At 38.5% G+C, this 19,630-nt stretch overlaps 1 protein-coding gene across 7 annotated transcripts in view; it reads right to left on the reverse strand.

Annotated features, from left to right (window-relative positions):
- LOC308680156 (receptor-type tyrosine-protein phosphatase delta) overlaps positions 1-19,630 on the reverse strand; it is a 190,196-nt gene that overhangs the window by 12,427 nt on the left and 158,139 nt on the right. For 2 of the 7 annotated variants that reach the window (XM_081348113.1, XM_081348110.1), the window contains exons 22-31: positions 17,127-17,224; positions 13,165-13,288; positions 10,669-10,844; positions 9,540-9,563; positions 8,612-8,731; positions 8,377-8,531; positions 4,380-4,665; positions 3,093-3,271; positions 2,880-3,006; positions 648-773 (exon numbers count right to left, since the gene is read on the reverse strand). In XM_081348113.1, coding sequence (XP_081204239.1) covers positions 648-773; positions 2,880-3,006; positions 3,093-3,271; positions 4,380-4,665; positions 8,377-8,531; positions 8,612-8,731; positions 9,540-9,563; positions 10,669-10,844; positions 13,165-13,288; positions 17,127-17,224 — 1,415 coding nt within the window. Of the gene's footprint in view, positions 1-647; positions 774-2,879; positions 3,007-3,092; positions 3,272-4,379; positions 4,666-8,376; positions 8,532-8,611; positions 8,732-9,539; positions 9,564-10,668; positions 10,845-13,164; positions 13,289-17,126; positions 17,225-17,659; positions 17,702-19,630 lie in introns of all 7 variants that reach the window. The other 5 variants (XM_081348109.1, XM_081348108.1, XM_081348112.1 and 2 more) reach the window with 3 other exon arrangements.

A 19,630-nucleotide genomic window follows, 5' to 3' on the forward strand; every position in this document is an offset into this window, starting at 1 on the left:
TGCAATAAATTAGAATAAACACATCGGTTTGTTGATGGACATACTCTTGTTAATGCTGATGGTGAGGAATTACAAACTGAGTAGCGTATCACTGAGAAACATCCTGCTAAAATCGTCCTTGCGATGGAGGATCAGGTTGAATAACTAGTTATTCTAATGTTTCGTCATCACGTTCGGATTGATATGGTACAATTGACATCATTGTTACTGTCTTTACAGTTGATTTACATGATACACCAAGAACACCATGGTATTACCATGAAAGGTTTCAAAAACATATCACCAGTTTTTAGTGTTTTTCTGTTAGTGGGATATGAGGCTTCAACCACCCACAGCTCAGACGTGTGTGCTTCACCTGAGCATGCGAATGAGTGATTTCCAGACACTAATTCCTTCGATGTGGGCGGCTGAAAAAGCTTCCCCTGATGAGAAGCTCAGAGAGTTCGCCTTTCTTTAGTGATTTTGTATATCCACGATAAGCAACGCAAAAGACAGAGACATATATAAAATGGCAAGAAGGTACGAGTGAGGGCGTTTATCAAAATAAATGCATTGAGGGAATTAGACTCCTGAACACAGATGCTCTCAGACTGAACATGCACTATAACACACAAATCACAGTAGGGTCCAAGGTTCTGCCGTCTTACCCTGGCGTCCGTCACTTTGAACTCTCTCAGAATGTACTGGGGCATGTTGTATTCGGCCATTGGATCCACAACAAAGTACTGATACCTGGCAGAACGCTCTGCTGGCCAGTACTGATGGCATTTTTCCTGATGGACAGACAGAATACAACAGTCTGTAAGCCTGGGTACAAATAACAGCACTGGCAGGAGCAATCATTGAGTGAAGAAAATTACCAGAAATTTATTTGAAAAAAAAAAAAAAAAAAAATCTCGTTGCTGTTTTCTCAATGGTGTCACAATCACAAGGATCACAGCATCTCTAAACAGAGAAATTTGGAGAAATTTCTTGGCATACGGCTCCGTAGGCATTCAAATCGCCCTCGTGTTATTTTGATGTTTAAATAAATTTGAAGTTGAAATCATGTGACCATTTTGAATTGTGATTGTAGCCTGTAGAGTTGGCGAGATAGAAAAATGTACACATTTTATGTAACACGTATTTTTGTCTTTTTTATGTCCTTAAAAAAGGGTCAATTTACTTCTTGAGTCTTGAGAGTTGCTGAGATAGAAAACACACTTCAAAGTTTTTTTTTTTTCATCTCCATTTTTGCTTTTTGTCTCCAGAAAATGTAGCTATTTAAATATTTAACATTTCTTACTTCAAAATATGTTATTTACCATCTCTTTGTAATTATGTGTTAAATTCACTAGCAATTTCTGAGTGAACATTGTTTCTACACCAAATTTAGTTTCAGTATACTTCACAAAAACTTTTTTTTCTTTACAGAGTACATATTTTCAATTAAGTTTATTTATCTTCCCCCATTTGCACAATGTCCAGTTGCAAGCACAAACCTTGGTCAACTTCAAATTCAAGGACCTTTCAAGGAATTTCCAGGTCCGATACCCTCAAATTCAAGGAGTTAATGTGGGGACACATTTCGAGTGAGAGCATGGTTACATCATTGTGTTCCTTGTAAGATACATTGTTACAGTTTTCATGTGTCAAACACAACTATGCAAAAAAGCTTCTTTTTTTCATTTATTTTTGGCCATATGACAGAGATCTGATATTCTATTTGTCATATTTCTGTTTTGCATAAAACTGAAGAAAATTCGGTATTATAAAAAAAATTATGATAATCAAATAAAATATTAAATAAAATAAAAATGTGTCAAGGTCTATGAACTGATTATTTCAACATGACAACTCAACAATAAACCATGAGAAAATATGAGATCAAGTATGTGAACATGCAACAGAACACATTATTTTACATTTGATTATTATATTTATTTCTACATAACTATATAAAAAAATAAGTATATGTTGGTGTGCCTTAAGCAGTCATTCTGAACCAGTAATCATGTTTTGGACAATTCTGCAGGCATGGGATAATTTTTTTTCCATTTTTAATTTATTTACTAATTAAATTATGACTACATTATTATGTAATTATTTGTCCCATTTTGATTTAAATAATTTTGCACTTTTTAAAACTTTTTTAAATGCCATAAATTGTGTATGACAGATAGGAATCGGATCATCATTTATTATGCATATGATTAATATTTATAAACAACAAATAAATAAATAAATAACATTAATTAAATTATATTAATTAATCTGTCAAAAATGTCTACGGGATGCATCATTTTACCTTTAAATACGGGACGATTCCGTATTTTACGGGATGGGTGGCAAGCCATTCTTTGTAATCTTCTTTGGTGAGCCAAATATCATGAAACTTGCATTTTCCAGGCATCACGTTTCTGCGGTTTCAGCTTATTTTTGCAATGTTTCACGGTGTGTCTGTGAAACGTTGAGGTTCCATTGTAGTAGTTTTGTGCGCGCGTGAACGTCATGGCAATGTACAACACAAAGTACCTCAGGAGGGAAACACTTAATGTAACGCGAAAATGCGCGTAACTAACGCAAATCAAGCAAGCTAGTGTGCATAGGCCACGAAAAGTTGGTGAAATAACACATTAGCGGACCGGAGGGAATAATATGGAATATTTTCCAGAAAACTTCTTGCACAAAATAAATTCAAGCACTTTCAAGGACCTGTCTCTATATATGTTTATTTTCAAAAACTATCCAGGGCCTTGAATTTTGTTTTTCAGATTCACAAACTTTCAAGGATTTCAAGGACCCGTGGGAACCCTGCTTTAGCCAAGTTGCAAGGACAACATTTAGTCTGATTGTGATACAGATTAAGATGTTTAGATGAACAGTTGTCAAATACTCACTCTGCCCATCTCTCTGAGTTTGGTCAGCATCACAACGATGGTTGAGTTGTGTTCCCAAAGCATCCTCCAGAAGTCTTCTGTGGTTTCGGCTAAAGGACCCTGCGTTGCAATGTAAGCCTTCTGTTGCCTGATGATACAGTGAGAGAGGAAACACATTACATTCACATGCACACACAGACAGACAGACAGACAGATCTAGGCTTTTCTGCTCACCTGTATCCATCAATAAAGCTGGCGTTGATGTAATCGGAGCCCTCAACTCCTCTGATTGGCTGCAGACAGACGCGCGTGGACTCGTAGGGCATGATGTTAACCAGTCGGTTTTTGAATTTGTTGCAGGGCAGGTTGGCACTGATGAACCGTGAGGTGTGAGCTTTTGTGTTAGCTAACCGCTGCATGGAACAAATGGTAAACAACATAAAAAAACAACAGCACTAAGTTTGTCTAGATAGTGATTTGATATGATGCTGAAGACATATGAAATTTATTAAGGCCTTGTGGATATGTGGGTAGTTTAAAGAGTAATTTGAGATGCAGACTGAATGCTTTCAGATGTACTACTATTTACTAGATAGACAAAATTTGCTAGGTGGTTGCTAGGGCTTTTTTAGATTTACAGACAGGCAGATAGATAGATACATAGACAGAAAGATTTTCAGTATGTTGACATTAAACCAGTGCACGAACACAAACAGCGTTTCAGCAGATGTTTAATGTCTTGAACTGTTTTGAACTTGGTCATGAAAACAAGAGAGTGAAAGCAAATGTGAGTGAAGTAATGTTTAGCACTAGTGTGAGAACGGCGCAGGGATCTCTGGGCTCCTGAAAGAGAAACCACAGGCCCCACACTGTCTCTGCGGCCGGTGGAGAGAGAGCTGGAGAGCCGGCCTGTGGTGGCCTGAGACGGTCCAAACACCAGCAGCCAAGCCTCACCAGCGGGGTCAACTCCAGGGCCGGGGCTTTGCTCGCTGAGTGATCATGATGTGGCATGACATTCGATCACCTTCTTACTCTGGGTAAATAGATTTCTGTTTGACAAACTGCAGGCCGTGTAAAATGTGGCGGGGTTGAATAACAGAAGAGAGACAAGCAGCTTCCTGTGGCAAAGCTGGCGGTTCTACTGCAGTCTTTCCAGGAAGGAGGAGCCAGAGCTTGTGGTCAGATGTCTGTAAATATGTGATATGATCGCACCGTTTCAAGGCCCCTTCTGTTCAGATGTGAGTTTGATCTAGAGTAATCAGATGAGTCAGTGGATGGGACACTAGACAGATAAACTAAACAAGATACTGCACTATTTTAACAACCTCTCTTTGCTAGTAGTGATGAGAAGGGCAACCCTTTTTTGTGAACCAATAAGTATAAAGACAGACAGACCGATAAAATGATAGACAGACAGACAGATTTATAGATAGAACGATAGATAGGACGTTAGAACAAACGATGGATGGATGGATAGATAGACAGAGCTTCCGAGATTGAGTTTGGTTACATCCATCTTACCTTAAACTCCAGCTCCATTCCGGTAACATTATCTCCGGACTCAATCTGCGTGAGCTTCTGGATGTAGGCGAACAAGTTCCGGGCAGGAACCTCAGTGGTCCCGCAAGTGACGGCCTCCTGTAGCGCGTCGTGAATGAAGACGTACTGGTCTTCCGTCTGGACCATGTAGTTCCTCTGTGCACGCATGAGCGTCACGTGACCGTAGATGTCCACCGTCTTCTCATGTTTAATTCGCTCCAGCATGGCGTCAATGACGATGAAGCAGCCAGTCCGACCCACGCCGGCACTGTCAGCCGCAACGGATGAGAAACAAGAGGACAGAGGACTTGTGTGTTGTGTAGTTTGTGTTAAGGTGCTTTGATTGGTTTCATTGACAAAGATCATGTTTACATGGTTACATAATGCAATTATAAAGAGATTTAGGCAATATAAAAAAACATGGTGTATGCTGAATTTAATCTCAATAAACTGGCATGTAAACATTTTAATCGCATCTATTCCATTCTGAGCAGTGCAAATATGCACATGTGACATTATCATGTGCAGATCCGTAACAGAGGTAAAGAAGGCATCATATTACTAGGGTGCTGAAGAAACTGAGTTCATGTTGACATGAATATAATGCAGTATTTTGATGGTCGAAAACATTGAAATGGAGACTTTCTAAGCGCTTAATAGAAAAAATCCAATACATCCATAGAAATGTGTTCTGCATTTGTCACAAGTAGATTAAAACATAGGCCAGTAACACACAGTGTGTGAATTCATCATTTGTGCAATGCATTAGTGTTATGTGACAAATGGCAGTAAAACTAACCACAAATTTTAGTGAATCATCAGAGTAATGAAAATTGCTCATGTCATGCCAACATCTTACTGCTATTAAGTTCTTACGCTGATTATTGGAAATAATCACATAGTCAGTGAGTGATGTGCCAAAGTTGCACTGTATTTCTGTCATAAACGCAAAACATTTGCCGCAGTAAAACAGTATTTAATGGCAGAGATTCTGCCGAGTGGATGAAGCCGTTCTTGACTCGGTTTGATTGCCGTACACTTGTGTTCGCTATCAGAGGAAAACAAGACCTCCATTTAGCCTCTTACCCTCTCTAACCTCCATCTACAAACTCTAAAAGCCTCCATCTACCTTCCTCTTTCCATCACTTTGAAGAGGCCAAAGCTTTGCTAACTTCCTGAAGCGCCGCAGCTGACGTCAACCACCGACACCTGAGATCAGAGCCCTTCATTAAAGACTACATATGCTCATATTAGTGCTCTTCCTGCATGAAGACGTGAGCACTAACTAGTGAGAATTCTTAAGCAACGGCACACTTAAGCAGGAATAAGACACACAGAACTTCATTAATCATTAATACATACATAAAGTTTCCAAAACCCATTATGAGGAGCTCCCCGACAGAGACCATTCACAAAGTCTTATTCCAGATTCTAATTATTATTTCAGCTCTTTTTGGCCAAATTCCAAAACAACATCACATGTATTATTACCAGATAAGGCAAACCCAGAATGATTTGCAACAAGCATAAACCCATCCACTTATTCTTACAGACAATTTAGTGTCTCCAATAGACAACTGTATTTGGATTGTGGGGGAAACCAGAGCCTCATCCATGAACCTCAACCTCAAGCCTCAAACTCGCTTAGCTTCCGAGATCACACAAGATGGACAAGAATAAATATACTTAAAGGAATAGTTCACTTCAAAATGAAAATTCTGTCATCATTTACTAACCCTCAAGTTGTTTCAAACCTGTATGAATTTCTTTCTTCTGCTGAAGCATCTTTTACAGCGATTTTTGTGTGAGCATAACAGTGAACACCCCTGATCACTCGGTGAGTTTCATGTCTTTGTAAACTAAAGTTTAATGCGTTTCAGGAACGAGTGTTCCAGTGCACCTATACACCCATTCTAGAGGTTTTGGGGAAAGCGAAAGAAACCTAAAATTCTCGGGACAGCAGCATGTGTCCAAATTTTAATCTTAACCGTTCTATTTCATCAGAAACGATCTGTAAACAGGACTTTAAGTGTAAAATACCGAACTTGTCCTTTAAACTTAAACTGCCCTGAACCATCCACTGATTTTAGCAAGACTTTTTTTTCTTTATGCAACATCAATTTTAGTGGTGAAATGTGATGAGGGTGTGTTCTTGACAGGTTTCATGAGATTCACTCAAACATACTTTAGAAATCACTGCTGTGTCAGATATACCCCTCACAAGGCCTCCGTCTGTGTCTTGGTCAGTGATCTCTGTGACATTCAATCATGCGATTGGATGGACTTTCTCTTTTGTTGCAATAACGGCTGACTGGCTGTGTGTCTGAGTCGACCCGTGGGTTACAGGTGACAGGGGTAAACACCCTCTTTACGGCTAACTCTGCCCAGAGCGAGAGCACACGTAAGGCTATCAGCATTGATTCGCCAGATTTCACAAAAGCATTAAGCGTATGCAATATGAATGTTCATTCTGTGCTGGGCGAATCGTTTAACAGCGACAAATGCTTCCAGTGAGGTTAATTACCCACAAATGCTTTTGTTTTGCCTGACAAACAGCACATTTAATCTCCTGCCCACACGTTAGCACATCATATGCGAAGCTTAAAACTTTCTCTGCTCTTCCCAAAGGATGCGTCAACTTTCTGACACCAGCCACGAAATGAAAGAATTAGGTTTTTTAATGGTCAGGCGAGAGCTCGCGGAGGGGGACGGTGTTTTGGAAAGGATTAAAGTCTCGCTGTCGAGCCGTTATCTGATCTGAGCCGAAAGGAATTCAAAGTCTCCGTCCCAATGAATGATATTAATTCCCGTATTCAGCACGCAAGCCAGCTAGAGAAAAGAGGGGAAATAAGGATTTTTTCAATTTCAAGCGCTCCGCTGGGAGCTCTAATTAACTGCCGTATGTGTTATTTTTAAGGGTTTACTAATCCTTGTTTTCTATCTGGCAGTTTTCCGATGGAAGCTCGTGGCTTGTCTTTTTTGCATGCCTCTTGCTGCCTGATGTTTTTTGTGCTGCTTTCGCTTAGAGGGGAATTTAACAGATGGTTTCATATCTGGGTTTTCCATAAATGCAAGAGTGCCTCATGTTCTGCCATGCACCAAACTCATGTTTCTTTGTACAGAGACACACAGACGAAGTGTGTGTTTAAAACTTGAGACCAAGAATGGGACTGACCGATTCTCAGTTTTCTACTTTAGATAACAGTACATTAATATGAGTTCTGCTGATCAATGAAAAGCACCCGACGTGTCTTTACAACACCTGTGAGTCTTTTGTAAGATACCGTTTGCTTGAGTTATTAAATGTTTCACATAAAATTCATTAAGTGCTTAGCAGACATACAGTGGCCTAAAAAAAATATATATATATATATATATATATAAAAAATATGAAATCTGGATTTGGAAACACTACCATTCAAATGTAAAAAAAATAAATAATAATAATAATTATATATATATATATATATATATATATATATATATATATATATATATATATATATATATATCGTCTGTTCATCAAGGCTGCAGTTATTTGATAAAAAATACAGTAAAAACAGTTAAAGATTATTACAATTTAAAATATAAAATTTACAAATTATTTTTCTTGCTAAATTATTAAAAAACGATTTATTTTTATTTATTTAAAAAAAGGTTTTCTTGCCAAATATTTTTGTGGAAAAAATATAAAAGAACAGCATTTATTTGAAATATAAATCTTTTGTAACATTATAAATATCTTTACTGTCACTTCTGATCAATTAAATGCATCCTTGCTGAATTAAAGTATTCATTTCTTTGAAAAAAAAATACCCCACATTTTTTAATGGTGTACAATACGTAACAATAAAATATTCACACATTACCAACAATATATAATGCATATTACAATCATTGTTGGATAATTTTGTGTTACTAATAATACAAATATAAATAAAACAATAATGTAAAAACAATGAAAGAGATCTCTTCAGACCTGCAATGCACCACCATTGGTCCAGCGTCTGGCGGGTTGCATGATTTGACCCTGCGCAGGAAGGCCAGGAATGGCGTGGGATGTTCCGGGACGCCGTGATCCGGCCACGCCGTGAACTGGAACTGCCGCACCTCCCGCTTCTCACTGGAGCCGTTCTGAATTGAAAAGTAAAAAGCTCACAGCACAGATGAAATATTTCAGTTTTGGGTGAACGATCCCTGAAACACCCACATACCTTGTAAAGTGCAAACGTTCGGACGCAGTACGTCGCCAACTCGACCGTGTCTAGCAGTGTAACCTGAATGAGTCCGTACGTCTCTGTCCCTCTGTTTGGCCAGTACTGGTCACACTTCACCTGCACACACACACACACACACACACACACACACACACACACACACACACACACACACACACACACACACACACACACACACACACACACACACACACACACACATCTCCATCAAACATACATCAAGTCCATTTAAAGCAAGAGAATAACAGCAGTGAGCAACACAATTCCCATTTCCTGCTGACAAGCGGATTTCTCAACACACGAGCGGGTTTTCCATGAGCCTGACAGACGCTATAATTACTATCTCAAGCGCTCTGTCGCAATCATATTAAAGCTGGGGCCTTATTACCATTATATATGTTGGTTGCATTGTGAGTCGTTATAAAAGAGCGTCAAATTACTGTACGGCAGCCGCCCTGTCAGGAGGAAAAGAATAAAAAAGACGTAAAACAGTTACAAAAAGAAAATCGACGTGCATCGCATGTTCAATGCAGGTCTGTCTAAATGCAAACAAGAGCAGGATCTGAAAGATTATATTCTGCTGATAACATATTCGTAAAGACATTATTTAGCTGAGAATATCTTGACGCTGTACTCATTAAAATGCATCAAGACGTTCCAGCGCTACATGACTGAAACCACGAGAGGCTGCATGTTACGGCCACACAAAGACGGCAGGAGAGCTGCTTTATGTGACCCTCCAGTCCATCTTTAAAGATGAGACCAGCAAGACAGAGCAGAAGCATCAGTCCATGGATTCATGCAAAGGACAATTCACATCACAAAGAATAAATGCAGGAAAATCAAGAATTTAAATTCTGCAACTCATAATGGAAGCTGAAAACGACATGATGCTCTGTCTTGCCTTAGAGAAGAAATTAGAAGGAATCTGAGAAAACACACACACACACACACACACACACGCATCAATGGTGCAAATAAGGAAAAGATGAAATGAAATGTGGGTAAAATCTGCAAAAATTGTGGATGACATGGATTGTAATATTAATTAGGCCAGCAATCAGTTTGACAAAAACGACAAAAGCTTTTAAAACTCTGTTTGAAAACAGTTCAATTTGACAATAATTTATGTAATTTGTTAAAAATAATGCTGTTATAGCTGTGCGCTTTTCACAAATAGGGTATGAAATAGGGCCAGAACAAACAGTCAGCACAAAAAGATGTTTTACCATCAGAAAAACATCAGGAGGAGATTTTTTTTTTTTTTACTTGAGCTGTTTATGTTCTATTTATATTTTAGCCAAATAGTTTGCAATTTTTCCAGACCTGTAACCAAAGTTTAAGACATACAGTTTAACACCCCGGTTTGTGTGATTGTCAGTTATTTGCCAATAAATCTTAATGTGTTCATTTATTTCCCATAAATCAAGCATTTAGATTTATAAGATCTCTATTTCCATGATATATGTTTTTCCTTAAAAACTTATATGCAAAATGTGTGACAGTTAACTTTAGTTAAGAATTAATATTTATTTACAACCATTATTTCTATATAAATTAAACACGTCAAAAATCATGGCTTTGTTGTATAATTTTAGATTAGGTTTATTTTATGTGAGATAATAATTTGTCAAACATACTTAATAGTTAATAGTAAATAGTCTAATAGTAAAAAAAAAAAATATTATTGTTTTATTGTTATTTGTCCAAAAATAAGCAATTAATTATTAATAAAAAAAAAACGGTACTGCATATTGAAACTGAATCCGGTATTGATTAACTGACACATTCTATTAGCAACAAACACGTGACAAAGATTATAGTATGTGAGTATGTATTTTAAATAATGTCAAAATGTTATTCATTTAAACACTTATCAATTTCATTGCGAGACAGCAGTACGCTTGCAGAGAGACTCCGTAAACACGCTCTTCTGACTGATTTGTGATTGATTTGTCACGTCGGGTGTGAACAGACAACAGTGTAAGCTAATCAAATCAACAGATGAGTAGTAATGTCGCAGCAAATCATACCCTGGATCTTTCCTCCAGTTTGGTCATCATGACAATATTTGCACTACGCTGCTCCCAGATCATACGCCAAAAATCGCCGAAGGTCTCTGGCAGCGCGCCTTGTGTGGCAATGTAGGCGTTCTGTTTGCGGTAGCCATCAATGTAGTTTGAGTTGATGTAATCGCTCCCTGGAACACCTGCGAAAACAACACAACATACAGAACACACTGAGAACAAGACGACTACGGAACACTGTGAGCTGTGTTTTTAGCACGTGCTAAAGTATTTAATACAAATCAAGTCAATTTTGAGATTTTGGTCTATATTGCTTCCATAACATGTCTTCTTTCTAACTAGTGGTGACAGTGTTTTCTGATTTACGGAGTGATAAAAAGAGATATGCAAAATCCCTTCTGTAAAAAAAAACTGTACCTCTAATATGTAAACCAAATCAAATAAATCATTTTGAACCTGGCTTTCAGATTTCTGTTCTAGAAATGTATGCAAATTAGTGCATATTCAAGTAGATTTACTGTCTTGTTTGTATATTTCAAACTTGTAATACAAAACAACTGTCTTAATGTACTGGGATTAATCAACTGGGTAAGTATAATGATCTTTATTATAATTCATTTCTGTTCACCTGTAAAAAAATACGCTCTAGATTGACTTTCATTTACAGACTTTTAGCATGTTGACTTTTTGTTCATCATACGTTTAGCTATCAAAAACAAATAATTTAAAAACATAACAGTTTTTCAGTTGGAATAAACTGAATGTAAGTGAAGAAGTGTGATAAATCTGGAGAAAACAGAGCAAGGCTTGATTTCTGCTGTTAAAGGGCTGACAGCGTGTCAATGCTGCAGCTCCAGCTCAGCTCACACATGCAACAGAGAGATAAAACTCATCCCAGCGTTCCCTCGTCCGCCCGACGCCTCCACTCACTCGCTGTCCCTCCCTCTCTGTCTGTCTGTCTCTTTTCCATGTGAATTATTTCACTAAGAATTAATAAATTAATTTAAAACTCCATGTTTTTCATTTTCTCGTTCATTCTGTGACTGACAGGATAGAAAGACAATTAATCCTGCATTTCCTTCCAAAAGAGGACAAAAGAGAGACAAAAGAGGCCAAAATGACACAGAGATATAAAAAAATAGTAATGAACAGATGTGTGTGTGTGTGTGTGTGTGTGTGTGTGTGTGTGTGTGTGTGTGTGTGTGTGTGTTTTTGTTTATATTACATTGTGGGAACCAAATGGCCCCACAAGGATAGTAAAACCTGAGATCACCTCCATTGTGGGGACCAGCCAGCGGTCCCCATGAGGGGAATGGGTTAATAAACATACTAAATGATATTTTTTTGAAAATGTAAAAATGCAGAAAGTTTCCTGTGATGGGTAGGTTTAGGGGTAGGGTTAGTGTAAGGGGACAGAATATACAGTTTGTACTGTATAAAAACCATTACGTCTATGGAGAGTCCCCACAAAGATGTGTGCGCCTGTTGTGTGTGTGTGTGTGTGTGTGTGTGTGTGTGTGTGTGTGTGTGTGTGTGTGTGTGTGTGTGTGTATTTGACCAGCCATGTATACTTGACACAATATGACTCTGTTCCAAAATCTAGTGAGCTGCCAACATTTTAAGGCTTCATAGAAAGGACAGCATGGACCAATAATCTATATTTTGTCCTTTTTGTCACGTAAAAATAAATACATATCTGAACATAATTAAAACAAGAAGCAAATTGTTTTACTTAACCCACTCAGTGTTGTTTTCGCAAAATAAAACTCCATTGGAATTAACTATGCATTGACTCAATGATGTTCCATTAGCATTACGATGCTTCCTTACACTAAACGCAGTAAACGTCAAGGGAGCTCACTAGGTTTACTAGCACAGCCACTATTTCTCCATTGTGCGTCTCAGATTGTCTTGTCTCTTGTCTCAGACTGAATGTGAGCAGACCGGTGGAGAAGCCGCTCCATCAGTGTTTGTGGTGTGTGAATGAAGCGGGTATAGGTTTGATGTGGATTTTCTGCAGCAGTTCATCACTCTATTTCATTTCTCATTGTGAAACACAAAGGAGGCGCATTTATCAGGGCTGGACACGGCAGATGGGCATTTACTTGTTTCATTGTTCGCTGGTTGAATCTGTTATTTGACAGTTTGGAGGGAAATTAGATGTTTTATTTTTGGGAATGTTTTTTTTTTTTTACGAGTTGAAAACGTTCAATATGAATGTGGAATGCTGCTGTAATGGTATGAACATCCTAAAAACAAAATACATTTACATGAGAGACTTGTTATATACTGTATCTTGAATTAAGTTAATTTTTCTTACTTCATTTCTTAAGCATAGATCTGATCAAATGTTGTTTGTTTAGACATATAATTTGTACATTTATTAATTAATCTATTTGTAAAAAAAATGACGTCATAATTTCGTTAATTATTTTTATTAATTTCATGAATTGTTCTGAAATGACACAATGATCAAACACTAATGAGAAGAGAAGATTGTACCATCGATGGCGGAGAGCAGGACCCTGGAGTGATCGTAGGCGATGACATTAGCGTATCTGTTCTTTGGTTTATTCACCTCCAGGTTTGAATGCTCCCACGTGAACTGCTGACCAGGATCAATTGACTAAGGAAAAATGAGGAAAAACAGATTAATTAATGAGCACAAAATAACCATCAGAGCAAAACAAAGTCACACAGATGCGTTTCATTTGCACCCTGCATATGCTAACCATTGGCTCAGACACAACATACTCTGAGCACATCATGGCCAAAAATATCCATCTAAAATAGAAAGACGCGTCCTGACCCATGCGGTTATGAACAGCATTCAGTGTCTGTAAAAATAGAGCGGTGACTGTAACGCGTCATAAAACCAGAACGTTCAGAAATAAACGCTGGTGCTGGGTGGGGAAACGCGGGGAAAATCTTTATCACAAACTTATATCCTAGTATATATAAATGTGCAATGAATTATTGACACTGTCATTGCAGATGACATCAGTGCACATATATATGAATGCATTAATGAATGAATGAATAAATGAATAAATGAAGGAATGAATGAATGAATGAATTGATGCATGAATGAATTAAACAAATGAACAATCCATTGAGTAGCAAATGGACAAATTTTTACTTGAATGAAATTTATTGAAATTCAAATTTATTCAAATTTGAAATAATTATAAATAATTAATGAAAATAGTTATGACAAATGTCTAGCAAATTAACAAAATAATAATTTAATGTTATTTAAATTATGTAATTTAGTGATGAATAAATTAATGGATGAAATTAACTGAAAAGGGAATGAATGAATGAATGAATGAATGAATGAATGAATGAATGAATGAATGAATGAATGAATGAAAGAATCGATTACAGAACAAATACAATTTAAATGAACAAATGCATTCAATTAACAAAAACATTAATATTGCACAAAAGAAAGAAAGAAAGAAAGAAAGAAAGAAAGAAAGAAAGAAAGAAAGAAAGAAAGAAAGAAAGAAAGAAAAAAAGCATATATAATTCATTTATAGGCCAATCAATTAAAGACAAATTAATGGATACAATTAACTGACAAAATTTTTAGAAAATGAATGAATGACTGAATGACTGACTGAATGAATGAATGAAATAACATAAAATTGGACAAATGAATGAACACACTAATAAGGACAGGGAAATTAATTAATTGTCGAAAAAAATGAATGGATGAAATGAAATGACAAAGATATAGGAATGAACAAAAGACAGAATGAATGAATGTATGAACAAACAGTTTACACAATGCAGTCCATCTCCACACATGACTCTTCCTGCAGTGATGCTCATCTATACATTTCATCAGGAAGTCACACGATTGAAGGTTTCAGCACTAAGCATTAAAAAACAGGTGTCGGCATGAAAGCGCTGGAGAATGCGGGATGAGTCTGCCAGTGAAAGAGCTTTTGTGCACAATATGACCTCAGCGTCAGTCTTATGTGCAGTTTGCAATTTTTTCCCATTTACTTTAATAATGAAATTATTCAGTCTCCGCTGTGTCTTTTGAAAATGAAAAGATGATACGCATCTGCCTGCAAGCCAGCTCTCCTCGTTGACAAATTTCAAATTACAGTTTTCAGAGGAGCGTTGAATGAATGAAAATTGGTCCCGTAAGCGTAGAGGGGAAAGTAATGTCTTCATGCCTTGAATAGATTTTAAAGGATCACACAGAGATGTGCTCCCTTTCAAACGGCGCTTTTGTCCACTGATGTGCCCTTTCAAACGAGAGCCGACGACTGCAAACAAATCGCAGCCCCACTTGGACAAATTACACTCCAAAACACCAAAACGATAAACGCTCTGAGATTGTCAATAGCCAAGACAGATATTCCACATTTGCGGTCTGAGTTTGGCTGTTGAGAGAAGAGGAGAACGCTGCTGTTTTTGCAGTAAAGTGCTTGCGCTTGTTTGTGTAACAACCGGGGCCCAATATGAAGAAACGTAAATTGACAGTGGTGCTATTTTTCAACCAGGGCGAGTCGCCGCGCCGCACCATAAAGCGTCACTAAAGATGACAAATCTCCAGTTAAGCCGCGTCATTCTGCCCAAATCTTTTGAAACATTACTTGTGATCTCGCCCGCTTCATTGTGCTGCTGAAATTACTTTCCGTGCCCATGCAAAACCACCCCAGAATGACAATCCCGTATGTTTTAGCTCAGCTCTGGCAGTCGTCTTGGCGGAGCTCCACGTCTGACCTCATGCTCAGTAACCGCAGACTGAGGGGCCTGAAGAAAAGTGACGAAAACTTGCTCTCACGGCCCCGCTCCACTCAAATAACAACCCGTCGGAAAACAAAACAGAGCATAATGTTGCGATCTCAACGACACATCTCTCCCAACTACATAACAAGATTACACAGAGAAACATCCAACCTGACCTTTCCTACGCTGGCGTGTTAAATGACAGCTGATAGGCAGTGGGAAATACGGACAGGAAATGTTTCATTGTGGTTGGCGGGGAGCTGTAAGCGTGACCGATACAATCGCATTTGTGAGCGTTGAACGCTCATCATCAGGTCAAAACCGAATAGCGGTGGTCCCTCTGAACGCTACACACGGCACGCAGGAACGCTTGCCAGGGTGTTGCTAGGGTGTTTCTTATGAAATCAGTGTGAGTAACAGTGATAGCAATGCTTAGCCTTAAAACTACCAGCAATAATGTTGAAAAACATTCAATTTGTTGTTTTAAAGCCTTTTAACATTTCAAATCATCTCAAATAAATCTGGGCTTCAAATATAAAGTTTTAAAAAATAAGATTTGAATACTGCAAAATCATGCCCAAGAACATGACCATCTGTTTTTGTTGAGAGTCAAAGAGTCAAACAAGACATTATTCATTCTGGCACTTTAACACAATTACATTGTCCTTTCACATACATATATTTCTACTCTCACACACTTACATTCTCCTTTCACATACATATATTTTTGCTTTCACACACCTACATTCTCCTTTCACATACACATAATATTTCATAGTCACATATTTTAATGCACGCATTCATACATTTTGCAAAGTATACATTTAATATTATAAATAATAAATGTATGTAAGAATAAAGTGTATGCATGTCTGAAGAAAATATGTGTACGTAAGAGAAGAATGTATGTATGTGTGTGAGAGAGAATAGTGGAATTATTATTTTACAAAGCTTTAGATCAGTGATTCCCAACCGTTTGTACTTGTGTGGGTTCCAGGCGGTATGTGAAAAGATTTAGATTTTGCTTGGGTTTGTTTAGGGCTGTCGCATTGGCGTAATAGGCTTGCTAGGTGCTGTCAGTCGCTCCAGCTTCACCCCGACCTGGCGTGTTAATCGGTGCAATTGTGTCTATTTACAATGTGATTTTGCAGCATTGAGTATTGTAGCCAATCACAGGCATTATTGTTGAAAATAATGGCCAATCAGAGGTGTTTAAGTTACCAGTTGGTTGTGAGACTCAGCTCAATATCCCTCAAAACACTGAATGAGTTTCTGTTTAGAGCCAGATTAAGTCCTTCGTGCTCACAAATCCTCTCATTATAACAAACAAAGCGATTAGACACATTGTAATTTAAAGATTTATTGTGCACTTTTAGTCAAATTCATTGATTAAAATGGGAGTTTTTGCAAGTGAGCCAACCGTCAGTTTCAGTGATTAAGGGAACGCTTGTTATATGCTGGCTTTCTGTGTAATTCATTCGTAATTTAAAGAAAATGTATTTATTTTTCACTAAACTTTGTTACTTTTCCTACTTCAGTACAAAAGTGCTGAACTTTGACAACTGATTTTTAAACCTTGTGATTTTATAATGTTAAAACTTTGCCATTATAGCAGAAAAAAACAGAAATATTGCCTTTGACAATGGGAGTAAAAGGGGTTGAGAACAAAAACAGTTTTTTTTCCTGCAGAAAGTAACAAAACAGCTGATTATTACCTCATATTCCTGTGAAAACTTCAAGTTGTCGTTTGCTTTCAGGCGCTCGATATGATCAGCCAGCTCCATGACCGGAATGGGAGGGTGACTGGCCATCCCTACGGACAGGAGACAAACAAAGAGTCCTGATGTAAGTGCTAGCGAATCTGAGCATACACAGAGAGATGAGCATTATAGAGGATGGAGAATGTGAGGTTTTTATTTGGCCTGTATGATTGGACGGAGCAGCCACATGCTTGAAGAAAATGGACACAAAAGCCGCACAGAGCATTCCTAATGAAAAGAAGAATGTTATTCGTCCGCAAGCTTTAAAATGGTGGAAAGATGGAATAGAGGAGAACGTTAGGGGCTGGATATTAAAGTCAGAGCCGGCCATGAGTCTAAAGAATGCAACATATCAAACCCCGTCTCCTGTGCTGGTGTGAGGCAAAGCGGTGTGAGTCGATGAACGCATAAATAAATGAGACAATCAAGAGAGCAATTGGAGAAAACGAACAGACACAGTGGCATATGTAGAAACAAGAACGACTAACTTGACAAATGGAGGTTACTGGGGTAAACCGATGTGGCTGAACCTGCAAAGGAAAAGGGTACGGGGATAAATCATACTAGCTGACGTTAAAACAAGCAAATGTGGTGATCGATCACTACCGGAACTAAAAAGAGGCAGTAGAAACACAGTCTGAAATGACAATAGACAGTTTGGAACAACGCTTCAACTTTATATTTAAGTTTGTTAGTAAAAACAAATTCACGCATGCCAATGGCTAACACACGACAAGCATGCGGAAATGAGGATAACAAGTTTGGAAGGGAAACCAAGAAACAGAAAAAAAAAAAAGTCAAATCAAACAAATGTAACAAGGAGAAAGAAGATGGCGTGCACGTTTATCATGCGCGTGTTTGCTTGTTCTCTTCAGTAACAAAGGCGCATGTCTGTGAGAAAAAGAGCTTGTGTTTGCACTGCAGAGGATGCTTTTGAATAGTCGAGGAGCAGAAGCTGCTCTCTGATAACCGGTTTGCATAACAACAGCCTGCGTGCCACAGAAAAAGAGTCCGTACGCTTGGACGTGGCACTGCGGTTCTTTCATCTCTGGGCTGATAGAAGAGGGCATTAGCTAATGGAAGCAGCAGGAGAGAGCTGCCATCCACCGCCTCTCAAGACCCATTACCAGCCGCGGTGACAATGAAACTGCCATTCGGAGAAATGCGTCGGAGCGACATCAAGCACCCTCAAGATGAAAACTGAGATGGGGGGAGGGTTGGGTGACCGCACGACGGCATCAAGGGTTTGAAGAGAGGAGGGCTAATGCAGAAGCCGTTCTCACTGAAGAGGGATCTTCAGCTGTCGAGAGCCTGCGTTCCCCTGCCTGAAGGGAAAATGGAGGATGCAAAGCTTCTCTAAGAGGCTATTTGCGAAAGAGGGGCATGAGTCCACTAATAAAGAGCTGCGGAGAGGATTGAGTGCATGGAACATCACTCTTGAAACCATGTTGCAATGCAAACCCGACACGTGAATACAGTATGAGTCCTGCCGTGTTTGTGTTGTAGATGAATATCAAACCTAACACAGGCTGCGGTGCATGGATGGGAATCAAGTTAATGATTTGGATCCTCAACAACTTTTTTTCTGGCACTTGATGAATGTTTCAAGAAGAAAACAGAGCTTGAACCAGCTTGAGGTGGTTGACTAGTCTGCCAGACTACCCTGATGATGAGCACAAAACCACTGAATGGTCCTAAATCAGACCATGACTCTGGGCTAAGACCAGCTAAACACAGGCTTTTAAGCTGTTTTGCTTCTGTCAGGTTTTTCCATCAAGATCAACAGTCGTGTTGACCTTGCAACACTTCCCACATTCCTCATTCATGCTTGTGTGCTTTCAAACACAATGGGAAGCCTACATGTGTACGCCTTGATTCCCCAACAAACTATATAATAACCAATGGCACTTTTAAGGGTTTTGGTTATCAACAAATGTCAATCCTCAGAATAAACTCACTAGCTATGTTTACATGCACCCAAATAATCCATTTATAATTGGACTGAGAAATCCAATTGAGGGAAATTAGTAAACATACCTTGTGAGCTGTTATGAATTGTGTTGTGGGGGAAAGAGTTTTTGGGGTTGGCTGGTTGGCCTCCCAAACCCTCTAAAACCATCAAAACAGACCAGTAGTATGAAAAGTGTTGGAAGCAAGCTAACACCAGCAAATGCTGGTCTAAGCTGTTTTTATTAGAAAGGTGAACTGTTTCTCTCCAGTCCATCTGTCTTGCACTTGCAGCCCAGGTGTTTCTGACAGACAGATAGATGGACTCCGGTTCAGTGTGTTTAGAGCTAGTCTCGCTGGCACCAGGTTCTCCTCTGAGAAACTAATGGAGCAACTGTTGTCACCGCTGTTCTGCCCCTCAGAAAATAAATCTATAGGTCTTCACGGCTGGCCGCTCTAGAGCCGAGTGTACGTCACCTTGTTCACCAAGGTCAGAAGGGAGCAGCGCTTCA

Source organism: Scardinius erythrophthalmus (assembly GCF_964197995.2).
Source record: "Scardinius erythrophthalmus genome assembly, chromosome: 2".
Classification (NCBI taxonomy): Eukaryota; Metazoa; Chordata; class Actinopteri; order Cypriniformes; family Leuciscidae; genus Scardinius; species Scardinius erythrophthalmus.